The 25,710-nt window shown below is 41.0% G+C and overlaps 2 protein-coding genes across 16 annotated transcripts in view; one reads left to right on the top strand and one right to left on the bottom strand.

The window, feature by feature from the left end:
* The window catches only part of PAWR (pro-apoptotic WT1 regulator), a 209,221-nt gene that overhangs the window by 154,534 nt on the left and 28,977 nt on the right, over positions 1-25,710 (top strand). For 13 of the 15 annotated variants that reach the window (XR_016394997.1, XR_016394995.1, XR_016394993.1 and 10 more), the window contains one exon: positions 4,569-13,719. The gene's annotated coding sequence lies outside the window, so the exon portion shown is untranslated. The remainder of the gene's footprint in view (positions 1-4,568; positions 13,720-25,710) is intronic. The other 2 variants (XR_016394987.1, XR_016394988.1) reach the window with 2 other exon arrangements.
* SYT1 (synaptotagmin 1) overlaps positions 14,305-25,710 on the bottom strand; it is a 194,144-nt gene continuing 182,738 nt past the window's right edge. Inside the window, exons 7-8 of the mRNA XM_022559918.3 lie at positions 22,142-22,275; positions 14,305-17,560 (exon numbers count right to left, since the gene is read on the bottom strand). Of these exons, the coding sequence (XP_022415626.1) occupies positions 17,354-17,560; positions 22,142-22,275 (341 nt within the window). The 3' untranslated portion in view covers positions 14,305-17,353. The remainder of the gene's footprint in view (positions 17,561-22,141; positions 22,276-25,710) is intronic.

Here is a 25,710-nt window from a genome sequence, read left to right as displayed (position 1 = left end):
GTTGTAAACTTTTTATGGTTACATACTTCTGCCATAGAAATGCTTTTTATATCCTTTGTGTGAATCTCAGTGATAACAAACGATAGGCCTTCAGTGAAGTTTGTTAAATGTATCAGTTGTTCAGGATTGCTTTGGGGTTAATTAATTACTTAATGGAGATTCTTTTTGCATGCAAAGCTGAGAGGCACCTTCTTTGTAATTTATCTCAGATAATTCTTGCCACATGTTAAATATCACTCCTCTTTAATATACTTCTTTTTATGGCAGTTTATTTAGGAAGTCGTTAAGTGACAACACTCCTTCAGCACTCCATAGAATTCCACTTGTAATTATTATTATTTTTTAAAATTAATTTATTAATTAATTTTTAGCTGCATTGGGTCTTCATTGCTGCATGTGGGCTTTCTCTAGTTGCAGCGAGCAGGGGCTACTCTTCGTTGTGGTGCGTGGGCTTCTCATTGCGGTAGCTTCTCTCGTTGCGGAGCACGGGCTCTAGACGTGCAGGCTTCAGTAGTTGTGGCCTGTGGGCTCTAAAGCGCAGGCTCAGTAGTTGTGGCGCACAGGCTTAGTTGCTCCGCGGCATGTGGGATCTTCCTGGACCAGGGCTCGAACCCGTGTCCCCTGCATTGGCAGGCGGATTCTTAACCACTGCACCACCAGGGAAGTCCATCCATTTGTAATTATGAAGAACTAATACGCATGGAAATTTCCAGAAGTGGGCTTGATTTTCTTGGCCCTTTTTCAGTCAGGTGAAACTTCTTAAGGGAGTCTGGATTCTGTCTCATCACTATTCCTCAGGTAAAAATTTCAAGTCTCTTTAGTTACTTTTGAAAATTGCAGGGCAATTTGCAACAATGGCAAAGCAGCCAGTCTTCAACAGAACATCAAGGGTGGCTTAGGTTATTGCCCTTCCGTTCTTACATAGACTTACAGAGTTCAGTCATATCTCTCTTCCCAGTCACTGACTCTGTCTAAAGAAGAGAAAAAGACTACAATGCCATCAAGATGATGATAATACTCAGCAATTTATATCCCCTTCATTTCCCCACATATTTTAGAGCTATCCATTTCCCAGCATTCCCAAGGCCAGTTGTGCTGGGAACTGAGATGAAGTCAGATTTTCTCCGTTCAAAAAGAACAAAGTAGAATTAAAGATGTATATCTAGATCATGGCATCCCAACCCAAGATAATGACACTTAAGGAAATTTATAGTTTTTACAAAGGATGAAATAAAATTGTCACTACAAAATTTATTTTCATTTACTTAAATTATGAATAGAACTACATTTACAAACAGAATTTATAGAAGGTGATTGCTACGACATTAAACAAAACTAATGGTTTTGGATTCTTTGACCAATATTCAGGTTTAGAAAAATCTTTGCAGACCACGTGTACATTTATTTCTAATTGCTGACCTACAGCAATTTGCAGTGTGGAGCTTGCAATGGTTATAAATACATATGTTTTTATTGTTTCATATACACTATATGTACTGTCAAGAAGGGTTTGAGGTGATGTACAATAAAAGTACAAGAATAATAAGTCTAAAACACAACTCATTGCAAGATAAAAACTATGGGAAATGTGATCATAAATGTGACTCTTGGTTACGAATGTGTTTGGTCGAAATTAAGAGAAAATATGACAGACAATGGCTTAAACAAGAAAGAAGTTTGTTTTTCTGAAACAAAAAAAACATTCTGGAGCCCAGGGCAGCCCCGTAATGCCCTCAGCCGCCTAGGCTGCTTCCATCTTGCTGCTCCACTCTCCCTAGACTGTGGCTTTCAATCTCATGGATGCAAGATGCTGGCTCCCCCTCAGGTGTCATGACTGTGCTCCAGGCAGGGGAGAGGGACAGAGGAAAAAGGCTGTATGGGTACACCAGCAGAATTTTCACCTTTTAAATAGCTTCCCTAGAAGCCATACCTAGTTACTTCTGCTTAGATCTCATTTGCTAAAACTTGGTCACAACGCCACAAAGGGATGTAGATTAGGTGCATGTTTGTAGCTGAATACTTTGCCACATTGAACAAAAGGGATTTGTTTTGTTTTGTAAAGGTAGAAGGGAAAAATGGATATGAAAATATAACTCACAATGTTTGCTACAGTAACTGATTTTAAAAAGAGGTATATCTAAAATCTGTATGTTCAACTAAGGGTTTTTAGAAAAAAAATTAAAATTACACAAGAAAAGCACGTGTTACTTTAAAACAAGATTTTCTTGTTATATATCAATTATACCTCAATAAATTTTTTTCCAATGTTGATAGGCATAATTTTTTTTTAAAAGGCTTCTTAGTCAAATTAGTTTGGGAATCCATAATTAAGCAGCAAAGAGCTGATAACATAATAGAAATATGCTTTGTAAATCTCCAGGGTGGAGAATAGGATGAAATAGTTCCTAAACTTTTTTGGCCACAGAACCCTTTTGTTGGTTTATGTTTAAGACTAGTATAAAAGGGATCTCAATTTGAGAAATGCTGAGTAGAATTTTTTATCTTGTGACTGACCAAAAGAAATTCCTCGTATCTCAGCTGTATCCAAAAGCTTTAGTTAAACCTATCCTTAGGGTATTTTTTTTATGAATAATTTTACCGAAAGGAATTCCAAAGATGTTTCGAGCAACAGCAACTTCATTGGAATCCTCCCCTTCACACACACACACACACACACACACACACACGCAGGGCTTTTTCCTTAAAAAACCAGCCGTATTAATTTCTATCTTCTGGTTCTGAATTATCATTATTTTTAATAGCACATACCCCTTCATTAACTCTTTCATCAAAGATCTCTATGTATTAAGCTCCTACAGGGGTCATAAACAGAGCAATACTAACTTCCTAAAGAAAGGGCGGCGACTCACAGACTGATCTGTGATCCCTACACTGCCCCTCCCATCTCCTACCCCCATTTTACAGAGAGTTGTTCATGTGGTTTGTGTCTGCTGTCTGGGGGAGCAGGTTGTCCACAAATGCATAGGTGAGATTGAAATATTGAATGGAAAAAGAATAGTTGATAAAAAGTGCCTCAGGGATTTGGGGAGACTAGAACCAAGGCCCTGGCACCCAAGGCAGTTAGTAATTAGTTAAAACAACATTTATCCAGTGTCCCCTATATTCCTGGCATTTGTGAGACTCCTGGATGCAAAGAAACAAAACAATCCCTTCACTTTAAAATCCTTTTGGGAACAAATTATATCTCTTTTGCTCAGGTTATAAACTTAGCTCCTGACATTTTTAAGCACTCAATAATTGCTTTTATTGAATTAAAGAATGGATGAAAAGACAAAGTCCCTGCTCTCAAGTTCAGTTTAGAGACTGTGTGGTTTTTCTCCTGGACGTATATTTGTGGAGGTCAGGATTATATCAAGAATGACTTTGGCTGCGCTGCACGGCTTGTGAGATCTTAGCTCCCTGGCCAGGGACCAAACTCACGCCCTTCACAGTGAAAGTGCGGAGTCCTAACCACTGGAAGGCCAGGGAATTCCCAAGAATGACTTTAATACAAGATGAAAATATGTAAAGAGCATTTAAGTACTAGTGAGTCCAGGACTGCATCAGAGTGGTTTTCATTTTTGCTCCCAATACATGTGTCTTCTATTTACTTTGTTACTTTAAAAAAGTTTAATTAATTAATTAATTAATTTTTGGCTGCATTGGGTCTTTGTTGCTGTGCACAGGCTTTCTCTAGTTATGGCAAGCAGGGGCTACTCTTCGTTGCAGTGTGTGGGCTTCTCATTGCGGTGGCTTCTCTTGTTGCAGAGTATGGGCCCTAGGCGTGCCGGCTTCAGTAGTTGTGGCACACGGGCTCACTAGTTGTGGCTTGTGGGCTCTAGAGCACAGGCTCAGTAGTTGTGGTGCATAGGCTTAGTTGCTCCATGGCATGTCAAATCTTCCTGGACCAGGGCTCGAACCCATGTCTCCTGCATTGGCAGGTGGATTCTTAACCACTGCACCACCAGGGAAGTCCCTACTTTGTTATTTTTAAATTTCAAAGTGTAGTTATATAAAAAAATCTAGGTAAAAAGGGAAATAATGTACCCTTTATCCCACTATCTCAAAAAACTAAGAGTAGAAATTTGTTTACAAAAAGTATAATCAATGAAAACAACAACTGAATGTCCTACAGAGAGAGAAGAGAGAAGGCAAAGAAATAAGGCAGAGGAATTTAGAAACCGAGAAAGAGAAATCAAAATCTCTAGGGGCTTTGGACTCTAGACTAGAAGTTGTGGGTTTTTATTTTTTATTTTTATTATTTTTTTTGCGGTACGCAGGCCTCTCACTGTTGCGGCCTCTCCCGTTGCGGAGCACAGGCTCCGGACGTGCAGGCTCAGCGGCCATGGCTCACGGGCCCAGCCGCTCCGCGGCATGTGGGATCCTCCCGGACCGGGGCACGAACCCGTGTCCCCTGCATCGGCAGGCAGACTCTCAACCACTGCGCCACCAGGGAAGTCCTATTTTTTATTTTTTTAATCAGTCTGTGCTATTACTCAATAGAGAAGGTAGTCATAGAGAAGGTCGGGTTTTTTCCCCCATCTCATGTCTTGGTGGTTGTTAACTAGGAACCTCAAACCCCCTGCATCCTGCTTCCGGCTGCTCTTGCCTCCTTCTTGAACTCCTTGCTCAATCGTCCCCTCACGTGAGTATTTCAAGGAGTATCCGTGAGTATCTTTCATGTGACACAAATCAATCTAGGAGCCCACCTATTGGTCTCTGCCTCTCTGCAGCAGCACTGCTTTCTGTATGGGATCAAAATATGCAGTTCAAAATTTGACATCACCAGCTCCAAAAGCATTAGCAAAAAGAGAAATAAAGTTGTACAGTAATAAGAAAATGTAATGCCCCGTTCCTGTTCTTCTTAGGTGATAAGCAATTAGTTTGCCTTCTGAGACTCTTGATATGACAGGAGCCTGAGACAAGCAGGCCCCTTCGTTTGCTAACTGAAGCTGTCAGTTGGGAAGGATGTTCTGTTTGACAGTTGATTAGGGGTTAAATGAACTGAAAATATCAGTAGTTTTTGGCGCTTTTCCATTTATTGTAACAGCAGTTATCTACATTTTCCCTTGTCAGTTCTAAAGACGAGATTTAAACAATTATCCACGTAAGAAAAACTGATTTTGAGTGGCAAAAGGGCAACTAGGATTTGAAACCACTAGCTCTTTGAAGAATGAGACTCTTATCTGAAAATTGGCTAAGGTGGCTAACTCTTGAAAGATGCATTTAAAGATCTGCTAGAACCAAACAATACAGTTCTGAAAAACATATTTAATGCATGGTTATCTAGCTCATTCTTAATTATTCAGCCTAACATTATGAATTCTTTCTGAGTCAATTAGTTTATATATTTATTGAGCACCTACTATGTGCGAGTCACTATTCTAGATGCTAGAGATATAGGAATGAACAAAGCAGATGAAAGGCTCAGTCCTTATGGATACATTTCTTTGAGCAGAAACAGCCAGCAAACAGATAAACAAGAAAATATTTAGTGTGCCAGGTGGTGTTTCGTGGAGAAAAATAAGGCAGGGTAGCGGGAAAGGGTGAAGGAATGAGGATGGTGAAAGTTGGTGTTTGATTAAGGACCTAAAGAAAATGAAGGAACGAGACATGGGGTTCTCTGGAGAATGACTGCTGAAGTAGAGGGAACAGCAAGTGCAGTAGGTGCAAAGGCCCTGAAGTGGGAGCATGTTTGGCATGTCTGAGGAACAGCAAGGAGGCAAGTACAAATGAGTGGTGTAAGCCAACCAGAGAGTGGTAAGTGATGAGGTCAAAGCAGCAGCTGGGATCCAGACCATGCAGGGTCTTGTGGAACATGGTAAGGAATTCAGTGTTTCTTTCAACTGAGATGGAAAATCGTTGGAGAATTTTAAGATGAGAAATGATGTGATCTATGTGTTTTAACATGATAACTTTGGCTGCTCTATTAAAAATAAACTGAAAGGGAGAAGGATGAAATTATAGAGGCAAGTTATGGGGCTGTTGAGTTAACCATGGCGAAAGACAAGGGTGGCTTGGACCAGGTGGGAGGCTACCAAGAATGAGCAGAAACTGGATGTATTTCACAGGTAGAACTGACAGAACTTGCTGATATATTGGATGTGGGTCAGGAAACAAATAGAGTAGTCAATGTTACCTTTGAGCTTTGGAGCCTTACTGAGATGGGGGAAAACTATATGAGCAGCAGGGTGGGATGGAGAGTGGGATTGGTGCTGGGGAAGAACAAGGGTTCAGATTGAGACATATTACATTTGAGATGCTATTAGGCATCCAAGTGAAACATTAAGTAGGTAGTTGGGTATATGAAACTACAGTTCAAGGATGAGGTCTGGGCTGAAGATAAAAATTTTGGAGTCATCAGTGTGTAAATAGCATTAACGTCATTAGGCAGGATGAGATCACCCAGGATGAGTATGGAAAGGGAAGTCTGAGCCCTGAGCCTGAGCCACTTCAAAGTTTTTAGCACCATTATTGAGTTGATTTATAAATTTTGACAAATCTCTTGATCTCTGTGTTTCTCAATTTCTAATGTCATATTGTCCAATAAAAATATAATGTGAGCCACAAAAGAAGGCCACATAGGTAACTTAAAATATTTTAGTAGGCACATTAAGAAAAGTTAAAAAATTGAAATTAATAGTTTCAATAATATTTAAATAACACAATGTGATAGGGAGATTAATGGCCCCAAGGATGTGCAAGATCCCTGAAATGTGAATATGTTTGTTACATGGCAAAGGGATTTTGTGATATGATTACGGTTAAGGACCTTGGGATGAGGCGAGTATGTTGAATTATCCACGTGGGCCCAATTTAATCACGAGTCCTTGAAAATGGAGAACCTTTCCCTGACTGTGGTCAGAGAGATGGGAAGAAGGAGGATGGGTAAGAGGAGATACTGCTACATGGAGCAAGGGGGCCACCAGCCAAGGAATGTGGGCAACCACTACAAGCTAGAAAAGGCAAGGATATGAACTCTCACTTAGAGCCTCCAGAAGAAATGCAGCTCTGCCACAATGTCGATTTTAGCCCAATGAGACCCATTTCTTACAAGGACACCAGTCAGATTGGATTAGGGCCCACTCTAATGGCTCATTTGAACTTAATCACCTCTTTAAATCTATATCTCCAAATACAGTCACATTCTGACTGGGAGTTAGGGCTTCAACATATGAATTTTGGGGAGGGCACAATTCGGTCCATAACAGTACCCCACTTCAGTCCAGTCTGCCTGAGACTCCCAACCAAAGAATTAGCACTTATTTCAGAGTAAGTATTGAATAAATATGTAGAGATGGTATATCTCTTCCTAAAGAGCTCCTGGTGAAGTAAGAGAATCTTTTCATGGTAAAAATGCCGGCTTGGGTGATGGGTCCTGGGGGTTGGGAGGCAAAAGAGGCCATGTGGCTTCTTCCTGGCCATGGGACACATGCAGGGATCATCCCGGCTAGAGGCAAAGCCAGAGTTAATGAGTCACTCAGCCCGTAAATTACTGTCCCGAGCCTGTCTAATTTGGGTCACCTGAGTCTGAGTTCCGGCTCTAAGAAAACAGCAGTGCAGATTTTAGGGAAATGTAAGAAAATGAGGCAACTGTGACACTGACAGGAAATTAGTCAAGGACCGATTATCCCATTCCTTTTTATAATTTATAAATCATCTGACTGTCTCACATTTGCTGGAGGAAGCAGTGCTTTAATATTCTGAAATATGTTCATTTTCCCTTGAATTAAAAAAAAATCTTCAGTATGTTCAAGGAAAATGGTGAGTCTTTCAGGCATCGTTACTCTAAAGATTATGGTTGTTTGCCTAACGGTTGGAGGCATGTGGGGCTCGTGGGTGGCTGGAAGAACACAGGACTAAGGAACTAAGCCTGAGAACCTAGGCTGTGCTTCACAGAGACAGTGCATTGGGAACAAAATGTCACATCTCTCTCCTTTCCCAAATTGCCTGAGTGTCTCCACAGCCTTCCTTCCCTTCCCACGTCACTCACCAACCTGCCAGATTGTGTCAGGGAACTTCAGGTGGAGGGGACAGCATCAGTGAAGGTGTGAGCCGGAAGAGCACGTGGATTTGTTCAGAGAATTGTGTAGCTGGGATACGGGGCGGGGCTGGCAGAGGGGCGTGGTTAATATCTGGAGACAGCTTTGAATGCCACGCTGAAGAATTTAAATTTAAGTCTATAGGGAAGAGGAAACAGGGGAGGTTTTTTGTTTTTTCTTTTTTTTAAAATATATTTTATTTATTTATTTTTGGCTGCATTGGGTCTTTGTTGCTGTGCGTGGGCTTTCTCTAGTTGCGGTGAGCGGGGGCTACTCTTCTTTGCGGTGCGCGGGCTTCTCATTGCAGTGGCTTCTCTTGTTGCAGAGCACTGGCTCTAGGCGTGCGGGCTTCACTAGTTGTAGCATGCGGGCTCAGTAGTTGTGGCTCAAGGGCTCTAGAGCACAGGCTTAGTAGTTGTGGTGCACAGGCCCAGTTTCTCCACGGCATGTGGGATCTTCCCGGACCAGGGCCCGAACCTGTGTCCGCTGCATTGGGAGGCAGATTCTTAACCACTGTGCCACCAGGGAAGGCCCAGGGGAGGCTTTTAAGAAGCAGAGTGATGTGACTTGAAGCTAGTCCGCAAACTGCAGCCATTTGTATCCGTATGGTCTGTGAACTACAAAAGGTTTTTACATTTTTAGTATATGTGCTGCCGAAGCAAGTGCAGGGGGTTTTACATCTTTAAAGGGTTGAAAAGAAAGGAGGGATGGATGATTGTCAGACAGCCAGAAGAAGAGAAGATGCCACAAAGAACATATTGCCCACAAAGCTCCCCAAAAGCTTTTTTTACAGGTGAAGTTTACTGACACTGAGCTAGATTCAGAAAGACCATAACTACCTTTTATTGAATGCTTATTTTATACCAGGTTTTAATATCAATTATCTTTTATTTGCAAAAGTAGGTGGCTTGTCCAGGGCTATGTAGCTTAGTGATTGGAGCAGGATTTGAACGCAGGCTGCCAGCTCTCAGGGTGGTGCTTTGTCCGGTCTGCAGTGAGAGCTGGAGCCGGTGAGGCTGGATGTTGGGAGGGATTGTTGTGAGGCTTCTGTGACACTGATGCTAAGATAAGATGCAAGCCTGAACGAGGGGTTTAAAGAAACAGGGAGGGACCGGAGAGACTCCCCAGCGCTCAGAGTCCCTGGATTTGTTGGTGAAGGTGAGAATGAGGCAAGAGTCCCATCTGAACCCTCCTCGTCCTGGGCCTTCTCTTCCTTGAGATTCTCGCCTGGTGTCCTTTCTTTTCAGGCTCTTTGCCAACCTTTTACTCCTGCCATTGATTTTCTTTAGCCAAGCTGCCTGGAGTAGTGAGGAGGGCAGTGGCCCTGGAATGGAAAGACTCATATTCCAGCTCTGGACCTTTTATCACCGAGGCAACGTGACCCTCTACAGCTGTCAGACATTCAAAGCATGATGACCACAGCTGGGAAGGCTGTGGGAAAACCGGAGCACATAACACCAGTAGCAGTGCATTTTGGTGGGAACTTCCAGAAACCAAATTGGAAAATTCTGGAAACTTATCTTGAGAAAATAGATAATAGTAGATTAACAGAATCTAAAATAAATAAAATCTTCACTAATGTATCACTACAATGTTATTTATATAAGAAATAAATTAGTAACAACTTAAAATCTGCTATTGGGGAAACGGTCAAATACATTTTTGTTTGTCTATCTGAAGAAAAGTCAGGTGGCCGTTAAAAATAAGAATTACAGACTGTGTGGCGACAAGAAAAAAATCTTGTGTTTCACGTTAAGTGAAAGAAGTTGATACTAAATTCTATACAATCACCATCTAAAGGGTGATTGTATATATGGACCAAGACAGTCAGTCCATTTGTAAAAACAAGAAAGGTATGTAGAGTGAATTTTTCCTATTTCCCTTTCCTCCTGATAAGTTTCTATAATAATAACAAATTCTTTTTACAAATTCAGGAATCTAAAGTTGTGTTAATATCTCAGTGCTTTTCAAAAGAGGCTGCTTAAAATATATAGCAGTTGACTGGTTTTCCTGGCAATAAGTAGGAAGGTGAACATGGACGTTTTCAGGTGGTTGAAAGGTGGTGCATACTTTCAAAATTTCCTTCCTGATAGTGCTTTTGGTCAAAAGGAAAAATGACCAGGCTACTGCCGTGGCTGAGTTTGTACCTTCAGCTTTCCTCCTCTTGGGGCAGAGGCGAACCAGGGCCAACGAGTAGATGCATGTTGTTTTTGTGTGCTAAGTACCACTTTTCTTCCCTGGTAAGAGCACTTTGATTTTCCTTTGAGTAACTATCCTTGCTCCATCTCTGTGGCTCTTGGGCTGGGACAACACCTAGGCTTGGCCAAAGTGAACACTGCATCATGTGGCCACAGTGGTTATTTTAAGGAGGGCATGTGCCGCAAGCATGTAAGTCAGGTCTGGGAACTTTAGCGACATAATTGTGAAAGTGGCACTCTCGGCAAGCGTGCTAAGCTGGAAGAATAGAAGTTTGGAGGTGCTAGGGGCCATCATGGAGGCACTGGAACTTGACAATGAAGTAATACTGGGAACAGAGTTGGACAGGGGTGTGGGGGAGGGAGAAAGAGAATGATGACATTGTGACCCTTGATCCAGTTGTTTCTGAATGGAATCATAACTTGAACTTCCTGGTTAGATGAGCCAATAGTTCCTCTCTCTGTCTCTGTCTCTCTCTTTGTTTTGTTTTTTTGCGGTACGCGGGGCTCTCACTCTTGTGGCCTCTCTCGTTGCGGAGCACAGGCTCCGGACGCGCAGGCTCAGCGGCCATGGCTCACGGGCCCAGCCGCTCCGCGGCATGTGGGATCTTCCCGGACCGGGGCACGAACCCGTGTCCCCTGCATCGACAGGCGGACTCTCAACCACTGTGCCAGCAGGGAAGCCCTGTCTCTGTCTCTCTTTGTCTCTGTCTTTCTCTCCCTCTCCTGGATCCCTTTCCCTCCCTCTCTTTTTCTCCTTAACCCAGCTTGAATTGGGTTCCTTCCACAGGCAACTCAAAAAATCCTGCCTATAAAGGATGTCACCTCTTTGCTTCACTCCCAGGCCAGAGGAGGTAGGAAAGTGACCGAAGTAAAGTGGACAGCTGAGAAGGAAGTGAGCCCTGACTTGTTCAGTACAAAATCCCTTTTAACCTTGTGTGCTCTGGCGAGGGCAAGTCCATTTTGCACAGGGAAAAAGCCTTTGCTGGCAAGATGGTTACTGTTAAAGAAGAAGGATGAGTGTGGGAACTTTGGGGATATGTATTGGTCAGGGAGGGGGAAGGAATCAGTATGGCTGAAATGCAGACTTTAAAATGCAGGTAACTTACAGGCAGCCTCAGAACTTAGATCACACAGAAATGATCAGCAGGTTTGCATGGTGCTTTTATTACTGCTCCCTCTTGATGGTTCCTCCAGCATAATTATTATTCTGTTTGCTTTGGAAAATTTCTTTGTACATTTAGTATCAGGCTATTTCTCATTTTTATTTTCCTGCTTTTTTAACCTTCTTATTCCAAAGTCACCGTCTGACTGTTTTACAGTAAAGATTTGTGTGCAGCTTAAATCACTTGCTACACATCAAAGAGTCCTGTGCATATGTAATAAAGTTGTGTTGCAGGGAGTGGGTAATGACAATCTTGGTTGGAACTTTCAAATCTGTATTAGTCAACTCTCTGCATAAATGGAAGACTGTGATTTCTTGCACCTGTTTCATCAGGTGTGGCTCGGATAGGAACACCTGAATCCTACAGGGAAGAAACCAGAGCATTTAGAAAACCTGTGCAGCTGCTAAAAGTTTCCTAATGTTATGGACTGAATGTTTATGTCCCCCTGAAATTCTTATGTTGAAATCCTAACACTTAAAGTAATTGTATTAGAAGGTGGCATGGGGGACTTTGGGAGTGATTAAGTTACAAGGGTGAAACTCTCATGGATGGGATTGTGCCCTGATAAAAGAGACCCCAGAGACAGCTCACTTGTCCCTTCCCCCGTGTGAGGACACAGCAAGAAGACCACCTCCCACCAGACACTCAATCTGCTGGTGCCTTGATCCTGGACTTCCCAGCCTTCAGAACTGTGTGAAATAAATATTTGTTGTTTAAATCACCCCGTCTACGGTGTTCTTGTTTATAGCGGCCTGAATGGACTGAGACACCTAAAGTATTGGTCATTTGCCTGCTTTTTCTCCACCCTCATTCCCACCTTTCTGTGCTGGCTATGTACGCAGTGGCCGGCTCTAAGACCTAGCAGGCTACTTCCCGGACTCCCTCCCCAGCTGACTCTGATTAGGTTATGCTGGTGGGAGGCCCAGGTTTAGCCTCCAATGGGGAGCCTCTTTGTTGGTTCCAACACCAGCACCCGAGACCCTTTGGTGGTTCCATGCTAATTCCCACAGGTTCTGGCCCCTCCGCTATGGTTCTGGGCTGTGTTAACATCTCTTCTCCATTTTGTTTTTCCAGCCTTAGGGGTGATGTTATGGGCTCAGTTACGCCCCACCCCCAATTTGTATGCTGAAGTCCTAACCCCTTAATACCTCAGAATGTGACTGTATTTGGAGATAGGGTGCTTAAAGAGGTAATTAAGTGTAAATGAGGTCATTAGGGTGGACCCTAATCCAATATGACTCATGTCCTTATAAGAAGAGGTTAGGACACAGACACACATAGAGGGAAGTCCAGGTGAACACACAGGGACAAGATGCCACCTACAAGCCAAGGAGAGAGATCTCAGAAGAAACCAACCCTGCCAACACCTTGATCTCAGACTTCTGACCTCCAAAACTGTGAGAAAATAAATTTTCGTTGGTTAAGCCACCAGGTCTGTGGTATTTTGTTAGGGCAGCCCTAGCATATAATTACAGGTGGTATCTGTTCACCTCTGGGTTAACCTGCTGTCTCTGCTTGGCTTTCTCAGATCTTTTATGGGGCCAATTTCTTATATTAAATTCCTTATTTGAAATACAGACATTGAAAAAAGGATATGGTGATTTTTCTTTTTGGTACTTCATTAAGAAACATTCTTTTTGTAAACTAATGTCAAGAGCTGTTTAAGGAAAACAAAATGCTCACCATTGAAAACTGAACCATCTTACTTATAATGCTGATTTTTTTTTTTTTTTTTTCGCTCCTTACCCTCACGGGTCTCAAATTTTCTTTTCTCAACTTACATTTAGACCTCTGCCAATTGTTTCCTCAGAAACAGTAGTTAGGTGGCCTCTTCCCTGGCTGTCTAAGCTGCTTGGGCTTAGTCCTTACCCTTATTTGGCAGGGCCCAGTGAACGCTGCTGAAGGGAGTAAGATATAGGCAGCTATCGGAGACCTTATCATGAGTGAACCTTAAGCCTTGTTAAATGAGATAAATGTTGCCACAGTCTTGCCCACTCATGGACTTGGATAACTCCTACCAGTTCCTTTAGGATTTCCCTCTGGTATTGTATTCTCTAGAAATCTTCTCTTCCTATCTCTTCCCCCAAAGACAGGGATCCCAGGGTATGGATTCTGAGAAGGAGTCCTATTGGCGAGCGCCCTTGGGAGCGCCACCCGTGAAGGAGTGAGGACTACTGACGGGGCAGAGGGAGAAGTCGAACAGCACTGCGGTTGCACAAGCACCGTCAACTAACCCTCTCGGCCATGACAGCGCAGGAGGTCCACTGTGGGCCACGGAATGTGAGCTGCACCCCCTGGGAGGACGCGTGACCTCAGGTAAGGCAGTCTCCTTAGCAGAGGGCAGAGGGACAGGGCTGTGAGCTGTCGGCAGGCAAGGCTTCTAGCAGCTTCTAGGTGCTGAAGGGGAGTGAGGGTGGCACACCATCGTGTCCACTAGGATTGGTCTGGTGAAAGCTCTCAGGGACTCAGGGTGTACCTCATAGCATCTTGGGATACTGCATTTACATGTCTGCCTGAGACTGTGGGCTCTTTGGGACCAGGTGAATCTTATCGCATCATTTGTTGTATCTCCATCACCCAGGAAAAACACGGTACACAGCAGGTACCTGATGAATGTTGCATTTAGTGGGGGAAAGATGTTTACTTGTTTTACCTAGTAATTGTGGTAGGCAGGGAAGTTAATGTGTCATGCTCTCCTTTGAAGACTGGCTTTAAAATATCTTATTTTTAATTCCATTCTGGAGAGGCTTATGGGACTCAGACTCTAGAGTATGAAAATCCTGGAGGACACATTTTGGGCAAAGCAGGAAGCCTGTAAGTGTGCCTGGTGAACTCATCACAAACAGGAACAGAGAGACACATGTTGAGAAAGACATGCCCAGTGTTCCAAATGCTCTCTGGGCATTGTTTTCCCTCCAGCCATTCTGTCTTCATAGACATGACTCAGAGGTTGGCATTCAGTGCAAGCTTTTGTTTAGGTGCCCCTGCTTCCAGCAGGCTCCAAAGTCAATAGGCCATGGACTCCCCACCAGAGTCAGGTAAGAAAAAGGGTTGAAAGGCAGCAACAACAACAGGAAATAAAACATTTTTATTGAATATCTGTGTAATATGTTAAGTCATTTTTAACAACAATCAGAAAACTCCTGTGGAATTCACTACACGAAATGAAACAAAATTTAAACTACCTCATCAAAAATGAAGGTAAAATACAGCTAAGGAGTTGACTCGCGGGCCACGAGCCATATGGCAGAAGAAAACACCCCAACATTTCTACAAGATACAGAGAATACCCACACAGAGAAGCACTCAAGCAGGCAGTAAATATACACAAAGGCAACTAGGATCTTTCTAGAGCATCAGATTCTAATACTTTACACAGCTTTGTCAGAAAGGTACATGTGGCTTATTGGAAGATGAATCTTGGTCTTAAAGCAGGTTCGGTCACTGACTTTTGACAGGTGGCGTAGTACCAACTAATTCTATCGTGACAATATCCCATGTCTGGCAGTGTTGCAAGAGAATGCATTAATCGTGCTTTAATGCAAGAAATGATGTGTATTCGGCAGCTCGAACCTGCTTGTTTCAAAATGTTTGTTTCAGCGCGAACAACTTAAAACTGAAATATGGTGAAATCAAATGTCAGTTTCTGGTATTCAAGGAATTTTTAAAAGTCAATCAACTCCCTCTCTTTGGTAGGGTCTGATCTTTTAAGTTGGAAGGAGTCTCATTTGAATCTTCTGTTCAAACTGGTATTTAATCTCACATCGTGACTTGTGCATTTTCTATTATCTACCTTTTGAAAAAAGTATGGACCATCCATGGAAGAGGGAGATGTTATTCTCCCTTTGTCCTCCAGGTCTATCCCAGTTCTAAGGAGTTTGCTACGACTGGGCTGAAAGGCCAAAGGGCTTGCCTCTTCTTTGATGAGGAAAGAACAAGACAGGAATTGTAGTTTTATCAGGAAACAGCCAACCCCATGTTTGAAGCTTCCCATCAGCCCCTTTTGAATTCTCTTTGCAGTTGTAAAAGCCATGGTGCGATATCTGAAAGTCTGAACGTGAGGCTAATGCTTAGTTTTCCTTCATTTTGTTTTGGTATTTTTGGAGACAAAACTTTCACTTCAGAGCATCACTACTCTCTGTGGCCTGCGAGTGAAAAGGGTCACAGAGGTGAGTGGGAGAAAAGGCTACATGCAGCATGAGGTCATGGGCTGCCTTTCGGCAAAGCGGTGGTCTAACATAGTGGGGAAAAATATGGAATATTGCACAGTGCTTGACGAAATGCTGTGTGTTCCACCCCATGCTTTGTATCTTTCTTGTCCTATGCATAGCTTTTCAGTGCTGAATTGGTCCTTTGTAATGAGAACGGTTTGTGCTACACACACCTTGGGCAGTGCAGTAGGAGGGAATGGCAGTATTGTTACAATATCACTACGGAATAGATTGAGTGCTATCCACTGAGGAAACTACATTACGTGTCTAAGCACACAGGGCAGTCACAGTGTTACACAGAGCAGTCCTTTAAGACTCTTATGGAATGACTAGTAGCTTTGTAATAGTGCCAATTACTACATAACAACACTGAAAACATTTAAAAACTCCTCCTAAATCAAGCATCTAGTATACATAAGAGGTTGCTTCAGTTTTCTAGAACTTGTTCTTGGTTTTGTTTCACCTTTTTTTAAAGGACAAATTAAAACTTATTTACGTAAAAAGAGCATATAAAAAGATCACTAGCTGTCTGTTTTGGCTTAATGGAAGTGCATTCAGAACTATGGCTAATTGTTTTATTTTTTCCTCTTTTGATGGGATTACAATACTGTCTGCTTACCACAAAGTAATTTTGTGTCATAAGCACAGATTGCTGTGTTAAAAATATTCTGCATTCCTTCTAATCTGGTTTTGTATAATAAAATATTTTGTTACAAAGTCTGATGTGCAAACCTTCTGAAGTTATAGTAGGTGTGAAATCTGGAACAGAATTCACAGGATGCACATTTTGTATAAAGGTGTTAACGGAGAGCTACTTTTTTCTTTTTAAATAGTCAGGCAGTATTTCAGAAATGCTGACTTCTTCTCCCCTCAGCTTTTTTCCCACCCACCCCATCCCCAAACAAATGCACGCGTACACACACACACACACACACACACACGGAACACCATCGTGTCATTACTCTATATGCAGTAACGTGAAATCCTTGACCCCTGTTCAGTTGCTTCCTCGAATGTAAGAGTGAAGCATGACTTGAGCTCTGTAGATACGTACAGACAGATGCTATTCTGGTTTGTGGCTCTACTTTCTGGAGGTCAGGCTGGATGCTGCTCAGATCATGCTAATTTGCCTGTGAAGAAATTCTACAAAATTGGATTCATCCACCAAATATGTGGTGTCAGCGTATCTTGGTGCTCATATGATTCAACAGAAAGCTCAGGTTTAAGTTGTCCTTTAAGATGTCAGTTTCACTGTACTAGTGCCTTACAAGTTGATATTTTTGCTGGAATGCAGACGATACTATATTTACCATATAATATATTATCAGCTCTCCTATGTCTCAGTCAATTTACATAGTTTAAAATAGAACATCTTATTAAAAACATCTAGATATACACAGATTAGGAAACGCTTACAACATACAAATACACAAACTAGAAATAAATCTTTAGCATACTGGTATATACAACGGTGTGATACAATAAATAATTTCAGTCATGCTCTATCTACACATCATATTGCTTAAAAGAAGAGTAGATTTGGAGAGCAGTGGTATGACGAAGGGCTTAGGGGCTCTCTACGTTTAAATCTGTGCAAATTAAAACAGGATTTGAAGTACCACTGAATTGTGTTAGGAATGCATGGCTGGAAAAATGAAAGGACCCATATTACTGAGGTATTTACAGATACTGGCTAAAGAGCACTACGTGGGCAAATGCAGAAAGGCTTCTTCTTCCCTTTACTTCTTGACGGCCAGCATGGCGTCAACTTCCTCCTCTACCTGTAGGGTGTGCCATTGGGCAATGGGTCGCCTGGGGTTGGCCAGCATATCTGACCAATGTCGCAGCTCCGCCCCGGTGCTATTGTAGCCCACAAAGACTTTGCCGATGGCATCGTTCTTGCCAATCTTGTCATAGTCCAAAACAGTTACCACCACTTGCACTTTCTGAAAGAGGACACAAAATAAACATTAATGATCTGGCTCTAGAGATAAAGCCCTACTACCAAGCTTCCTTGCGATCAAAGCAGTTGGAAATAAGAAGACCCAATCTCCAAACACCAGGACAAGGAGGAAAATGACCTGAACATGAAAACCCGAGTCCAGTCCCTGCCATTATTACATCATCATCATCTCCTTCGGCATCTTCAAAATACTCAGTAAATGTTAACTTCGGCACAATTCTAAGTCTTTCATGTGAACTACTCAGTTACAATAGATCCTGTTAACATTGACATGATAGAGAGAAGATGCTGAAGCTCAGAGAAGTTAAATCACGTGCCTGAAGTCATGTAAGAAATGAGTGGTTTGGTTTTGGGAGTCCATGTTATAAAATACCATGCCCGGCTGCCCATGTCAACTTGTATTCTTTCTTTTTTTTTTTTTTAAATCTTTATTGAATTTGTTACAGTATTGCTTCTGTTTTGGTTTTTTTTGGCCGCAAGGCATGTGGGATTGTAGCTCCCCGACCAGGGATCGAACCCGCACCTCCTGCATTGGAAGGCAAAGTCTTAACCACTGGACCACCAGGGAAGTCCCCTGTATTCACCTTTAAATCCAGTTGTTTCCATTGTTTCATCAGCAAAATTTCTGGCATTAGTACTCAGATCATTTTTGGTTTTTTGGTTACAATTTTCAGAGCAACCATGTACTGCGATCCGATTTCAGGTGGGAAGAGCCAGCATAGTTTTACATAAAACTAATAACATAGAATTTCAGCTAATCACATGATTATTGTGAGTTTGAAGTGTGACAACAGAGTGAAAGTCTTAAAAAAGTAGTAATTAACTAAAGATAATTTTTCTCATTCATATATTCTCTCAATAAGCATTTATTAAGTAACTGTGTATCCAGCAGTGACATCAACTGGAATAACCCTTTAGGCCACACAAGATTTACTCCAGTGATTCCATCAGGTTGTGAGGGTTTATTTAATGCCTTACTTTTTTGAACTGGTGAAAGCGAACCCATACCATTTTGACACGAAAGAAACACTTTTTAAAAATATGTTTTAGTTCTTCCTAAGTAATGAATTTGCTTAGTCAAAATAGGCAATGGCTCCAATCTGGAAACCAAGGGAAAAGATAAAGGGAAAATTTAGAATAAAGTCGAATGTGTAGCATTTGGTGGCCAGAGGCAAAAGAAGCAGAAAATGTAATGATGGAAGCCAGGGCCAGATGAAGATCCTGCTCAGTTGTGGCCCTTTACTGGGCTTTGTACTCTGAGGACTGCATTATTGGACGAATGTGCTGAGAGAGGTCACCAACATACAGCTTCAGATCAGAGAAAATGATCACCTCTGAAAGTGGAATTTAGAATGTAAAATGCAACACATGGGCAGTAAAGGAAACAAATTTCCATCTTTCCTTGTGCAGCCTTGGATTGATTCCATTATCAAGGGAATTACCTATTCACTGGATGGCATTCGAAGCCAAGAACAGAATCACCTTGGTTCTGAGCACCTTTCCCAAGCGAATTCATCTGGATGCAGTCTTATTGCAAGGAATGAGGGACAGGGACAGTAGGCTCGTCACGCACAAAAGTAACAAGGATTTTGGAGGTTGGAGTGAATAGTTAGAGTGAATTTTGATTCTTTCACCTAGGAATGTATTGATTAGTAGCAATCAAGACAAAATATCCTTATAAGGGCCTTGGGTTAATTTTTTCAGCTGCATATGTAGTCTATACATTTTTTGGTGGGGGGTGGTTTGCAACCTTTTCATATGCTTTTGGAAATCAGCATATTTTGCTTCTCTCAATGTATTTCATATGGATAGAGACAGATAGAAATACAGACAATCGTATAACCTCAGGGTAAATAAAACCTAAGCCCCCCCTCAAAAAAACGTAAGCCCCTATTATAGCATGTTAAATGCTCAATTATTTTCTCTAGGGAAATGCAAAGACTAGGATAGCAGCCTATTGGGGAAAAGAATAAAGAAGAGAACAAATTGACTTTAGGAGCGGTGAAGAAGGGATGCAGTCAAAGGCATGCTCATTATTTCCATGCCTCATGGACTCTGTATTGGGCTGAGGTTCTCTCTGTCCTGACAAAATGTTATCTTCTCTGAAAGGCTGCCCCAGAAACCCAGCATACATCTTGTTTTTAATGTGCTTCATTTTCAATATATTTGCATTTGCTGGAATTTATAGTTGAAAAGGGACATGTATTTTTTTTTTAAAGGTATAGAATTGTAGCTCAAAGGAGAAGATATACAATAGGATTTTTCATCTCAATGTCCTGCCTCATATTGTTTTGTGGAATTAAAACACAAAATGCCAGGAGGTGTTAGTTTCCATAGGAATAATGTCTCAGAACTCAAAAAAGAGTTCACTGAATAAATATTGCAAAATAAATTGTTGGAGAAATTGGATGTCTTAGGTTGTCAGTGGGTCCAAAGCAGTGAGCTCACTGGTTCAGGCTAGTAAACAAGTGACTGGGGACAGGGAATCAGTGTCTTCTGCAATGTCATTTACTTATATAACAGCTATTGAAAGTAAATAAGTATGTACAATCGGCTGCCATGTGAAAATGTATATAAGAAAGGTTATATAAAAACCATGAACTAATGTGAGGATGGCAGGATTACTGATGATTTAAAAAACTGCCTTATATTATACAGTAGCTACTAGCCACATGTAGCTGTTTAAATTTAAATAAATTAAAATTAAAGTTCCTTGTTTATACTAGTGGCTGAGGTGCTCATGACCTACCTATGGCTGGTGGCTACCCTATTGGACAATACCGATGACATTTCCATCCTTGCAGAGTTCTATTGGAAAGTGCTGATTTACATATTGTTTTAATCTTATTGTTAGATCCATTTTCTAATACATAAAATGTTAATTTGAATAAAAGACAACAACAGCATCGTGAGTAAGAATGATGGGAACCATTTACTGAGCGTTTGTGTGTGCTTAGCACCGTTCCAAATGCTTTTACATGCATGGTCTCACTTTGACATGGATTCTGTTATTATTCCTATTTTATATATGAGACAATTCTAAGCCTCAGTTCCCTTATATGTATATAAAATTGGGGTAATAATGGTACCTTGCTTATAAGGTTATTGTAAGGATTCAATGAGATTTTGCAGGTAAAGTGCTTACCTTGGGCCTAGGCACAAAATAAATATACAATAAATGCAGCTATTATATTAGCTTTCTTCATGGAATAAAGGTGTGATTCATTCCTAAGGTACTGTATTTTAAGACTAGGTTAAAAATAAAAATATGCAAACGAAGAATATTTGCTGCATTTTGTTATTCTGGACCATTAGAAGGTTCCATGCTGTAGTTTTGATGCCTACCCTTCATCTCTCCTTCAAGTTATGAGCAAACTTCTATAGGACTGAAAAGATAGACCCACATCAATTTTTTTATAAAGTGTAAAAATAGTGTTGCTTTAAGAAATTTGACTCTCTGATACCCATTAAAGATTAGCAAGAATAGGGTTTCCCTGGTAGCGCAGTGGTTGGGAATCTGCCTGCCAATGGAAATCCGCCTGCCAATGCAGGGGACACGGTTTCGAGCCCTGGTTCGGGAAGTTCCCACGTGCCGCGGGGCAACTAAGTCCGCGAGCCACAACTACTGAAGCCCGTGCTCCGCAAAAAGAGAAGCCACTGCAATGAGAAGCCCGAGCACTGCAAGGAAGAGTAGCCCCCGCTCTCGGCAACTGGAGAAAGCCCACGCACAGCAACGAAGACCCAACACAGCCGTAAATAAATATTAAAAAAAAGAAGAAAGATTAGCATGAATAGCCTATAATTAATGGATGTGAACTTTGGATCCAAGAGCCTAACTATGAATATGACATAAGAAAACCTAAAAATATTTAAGAATGACTAAATAATAAGATCATATGCTATCACTGTGTCTACATGTAGCATCCTATTTTGAACACGTTAACCACAAGGTCTTTTAATAGGATAATTCCTATCATAACAAATATTATCTAGCAAATTAAGGTTCTGTCTTTACAAAAATAACCATCCATTCCAACTCAGAAACAGGAAGCTGAATTTAAACAATGAAAAATACAACTTAGCCTAATTTTTCTACTGCTAATTATTTTTTAATAGTGAAAGATTAAAGATGCTGCATATTTAGCATCAACCAAAATATTTCCTTTATCACTCCTTTTTTTTTTTTTTTTTGCTACAAAGAGGTGATAATGAGAATTACATATTGTGGCCTGGGAGTAAAGAGTGAAAGCTTATTTTCTCTCGACCTTTTAACCTTTGTGGATGTACTTTTTGAATTAGTAGAGCGGTTCTGTCGATGTTCTTTTTCCTACTTTATTTCTGCTCAACAGAATGACAGCTGCTTTTGGCTGATGAATCAGCACATCCTGTGCTGTATATTTTATCATTTCCCTCTTGATGTACTTTGAGCATTAAATGTGCATGGAATGAGAATAGCAATTCTAATGGAGGCATATGCACTGATAATTCACAAGATCTGTGTGTTTAATTTATGTGATCTGAAGAAATGAAATTGAATGGGAAGAAAAAATACGTTTGACATTACCTGGATTTGCTCGAAGGGTACTTCAAAGCTGAATGACTCATTGTAGTAGGGGTTAAGGGTGTTCTTTTTAATCGTTGTCTTTTTCTTCTTCAGCCTCTTGCCATTCTGCATCAGATGAATCTTCACATAAGGGTCTGAAAAACAGAAACAAAACCTTTAGGAAATCAGAGACACATATTTTTATATTATAACTTAGCTTATAAAAAGTCCAAGTATTCCTGACAGGAAAATAATTGTGTAGCATGTAGTTAGTTTTTTTTTTTAATTTCAAGCGTTTTTTTTATTGAAAGATTTAAAGTAACCTATGGGCCATGTTTTTTTGCCATGATATCTCAATATTTATGGTTGGATTTAGGAGATGAGAGGATTGGTGTGCTGGTAAACCAGCTTTTTGGGGAAAAAAAGTCTTGACATGTAGCATTTGCTAATGTCCATGGTATAAATACTCTCAGCATGGCTGATTTCAAGCTAACAGTTTAACAACTGGCTCACTAAATTCCTGAAAATTTAACAATTGGCTCTTGTGAGCTGGCAAAGAACTGGCTTCAGGATACCACTGCATGGGAATTAAAACTCTTGACAGAGAGAGGACAAAGGAGGCATTTCATTCTTTCATTTATTCATTTGCTCAAACAATATTAGTTAAGCCCTAGGAGTATAGCTGTGAACAAATCAGACCATCCCTGTTTTCAGGATGGAACTTCAGACTTGTGGGGGAAATAGACAATAAGCTTGTAAAGAAAAGAAATACATATGAAATTCTAAGTTGAGAAGAGTGCTCTGGAAGGAAAGGGCAGAGAGATGTATGATAGAGACTCCCAGAGGTATGGTGAGTCTAAGGGAAGAATGGAATTCTTATACTTAGATCACTCAGGTAAGGCCTTTCTGCAGAGGTAACATTTAAAGTAAGATGTGCATATTGAAGGGTGACAAGAGGCCACATGTCTGAGTGTGTGTGTGTGTGAGTGTGTGTGTGCATGTGTGTGTGTGTGTGTGTGTGTGTGTGTATGAGACAGAGAGAAAGAGAGATAACCAGGATCTGTGCCAGAACATTTCTAGGTAGAGAAGAGCTTCAAGGATTCAGGGAAAAGAGAATAAGCTGGTAGCACACACAGAGGTAATGAGAAAAGGAGCAGAAAGATCCCTTAGCAGTTTCCTCAAAGCCTCATTAGGTAAAGTAATAAGTAACTCACTGGAGGGGAAAGACGATTCTCATTACTAACAGATGAATGACCTCCCTTCAGGTTATTAAGAACCAGTACCCAGGTTTGATAGTAAAATCTACTGTTTTCTTCAACATTTTTCCATCGGATATGTAATACATGTTTATTATAGAAAAAATATCAGGAAGCAATGATAAACAAAAAGAGGAAGAAATTTTAAATCATCCATGATTTTACTCCCCTAAAATAACCACTGCCAAGCCTTCCAAAATTACTTTCCTTTCTTTCAGAATGTGTAGAGCTGGGAGAAACTTTACAGATAATCTAGTTTAATGCCCACATATTGTACTTTTAGAAGATAAAACTGCAGACCAGCAAAGGTGGTTTTTATCTCCCTCTTCCTATCCCCTAGTAGAACATAACTCCTGAAGGACAGAAACTTTGTCTGTCATATTCACTAACTGAATTTACTAAACAGTACCTGGCAGTATACAATTTTTGTTGACTGAATCAGAGGAACTTGTTTAGGGCTGGCCTCATAATCTGGGTCTCCTTATTCTTAGTCCTGTCTTCTTCCCACTGCCCCAAAGCCCACATTACTTGAATATGTGTTGTTTGGGGTTTTTGTTTTTAATGTTACATCCAGTCAAGGGGCTCGTAATGAAGATTTTCATCAAAATGAAGAATATCTTTAAAAGCCAGACCAAGTGATGAGAAACCAAGCCTATCAACTACATAGTTGATCAGTTAAAAAAATGCACTGTAAATAATTGCAAATGAAGGGGAAAAAAGGCCCTTTTTACTGATAATCCATCTTGCTGTTCACAGGCAACTCTGATTTTTGGTTCAGAGACCTTGTCTGCTTATGAAGCTCTCTGGGTCCTCCATCCCTGCCCCTTGCACTTTTACAAAGATGGTCAAGTCTCCAGTTGCTCCTTGGCACTGACAAAATACCCAAATACTAAATACTCACAAATCAATGTTTATGGCTCCTGTGTTCATGTGTTGAAACTTCATCAACTTAACTAAGGCACAGGGTTTTGCAAGAGAAGCACAGTGACTGTTTATTCATTTAACACAGTATATGACAAGAAATTTCCTTGTGCATCTGCCATGTGAGCAAGCAAATTAAAAACCCAACAAGATAATTTCAGATTTCAACATGAACTCTGATGTGATGTGATCAATGCCTGGGGGAGAACAAGGTAATTTAGAAAAACTGATCAACAAGGTTCTCACTGAGGAGGCCAGGTTTGAGCTAAAAACCGAATTACAGGAAGGAGTGAGTCATTGGTAGATGTGGTAGAAGCTTGAACCAGTCAGAAGGAGCAGCACATGCAAAGCCCTAAGGTGCTTGTCCTTCTGTGTGTCTACGGAACAAGAAGGCAAGGTGGGGAGAGGTAGGCAGTGAGGTCAGAGAGGTAACCCTGCTGGCCTCCCACTTTCAAAAGCAGAATCTGCCACTTCTGACCATGATTCAGAGATATTCTATAATTTCATGATACTTACAAGAGGGGACAGGGGGCTGGAAAAGGAGCAGGTATGGGGCTGCTATGAATGGGCAGAGTTAGTCTTTGCTTTTGCAGATCCATCCTGATACAGGTACCAAAGCAACTTACTTTACAGGCAAAATTCCCGTCTTAATCATAACCAAGACTGACAGTAACTTAGAGCTTATTCTTTCCTTTTCCTCCCCGTATTTATTGAGATATAATTGGCGTGTAACTGTGTAAATTTAAAACGTACAGTGTGGTGATTTGATATACATATACATGTGAAGTAATGACCACCACAAGGTCAGTTAACACACTGATCACCTCACATAATTATAGTATTTGTGTACAGCGAGAACATTTAAGCTCTACCCTTTTAGCAACTTTCGAGTATACAACACAGCATTGTCACCATGCTGTACATTAGATCCCCAGAGCTTATTCATCTTATAACTAGAAGTTTGTGTCCCTTGATCAGTGTCTCCTCATTTCCCTCACTCCTCAGCCCCTGGCAACCACTATTCTACGCTCTTTTTCTGAGTTTGGATAGATTCTACGTCCACATATAAGAGAGATAATGCAGTATTTGTCTTTCTCTGTCTGACTTATTTCACTTAGTATAACACCCTCAAGGTCCATCCATGATGTCAAAAATGGCAGATTTCCTTCTTTTTTGGTGGCTGAATAATAATCTATTTTATATATACCACACTTCCATTATCCATTTATCTGTTGATGAACTTAGGTTGTTTCCATGTCTTGCCAATTGTGAATAATGCTGCAACGGACACATGGGAATGCAGAAATCTTTTTGAGATAGTGATTTCATTTACTTCTGATGCATACCCAGGAGTGGAACTGCTGGATTATATGGTATCTCTACTTTTAATTTTTTTGAGGAACCTCCATACTG

This window comes from Delphinapterus leucas, chromosome 11 (assembly GCF_059928025.1).
Source record: "Delphinapterus leucas isolate spDelLeu-1000000601 "Yukka" chromosome 11, BTC_Dleu_Yukka2, whole genome shotgun sequence".
Taxonomy (NCBI): domain Eukaryota; kingdom Metazoa; phylum Chordata; class Mammalia; order Artiodactyla; family Monodontidae; genus Delphinapterus; species Delphinapterus leucas.
This window is presented reverse-complemented; position numbering and strand designations above follow the sequence as displayed.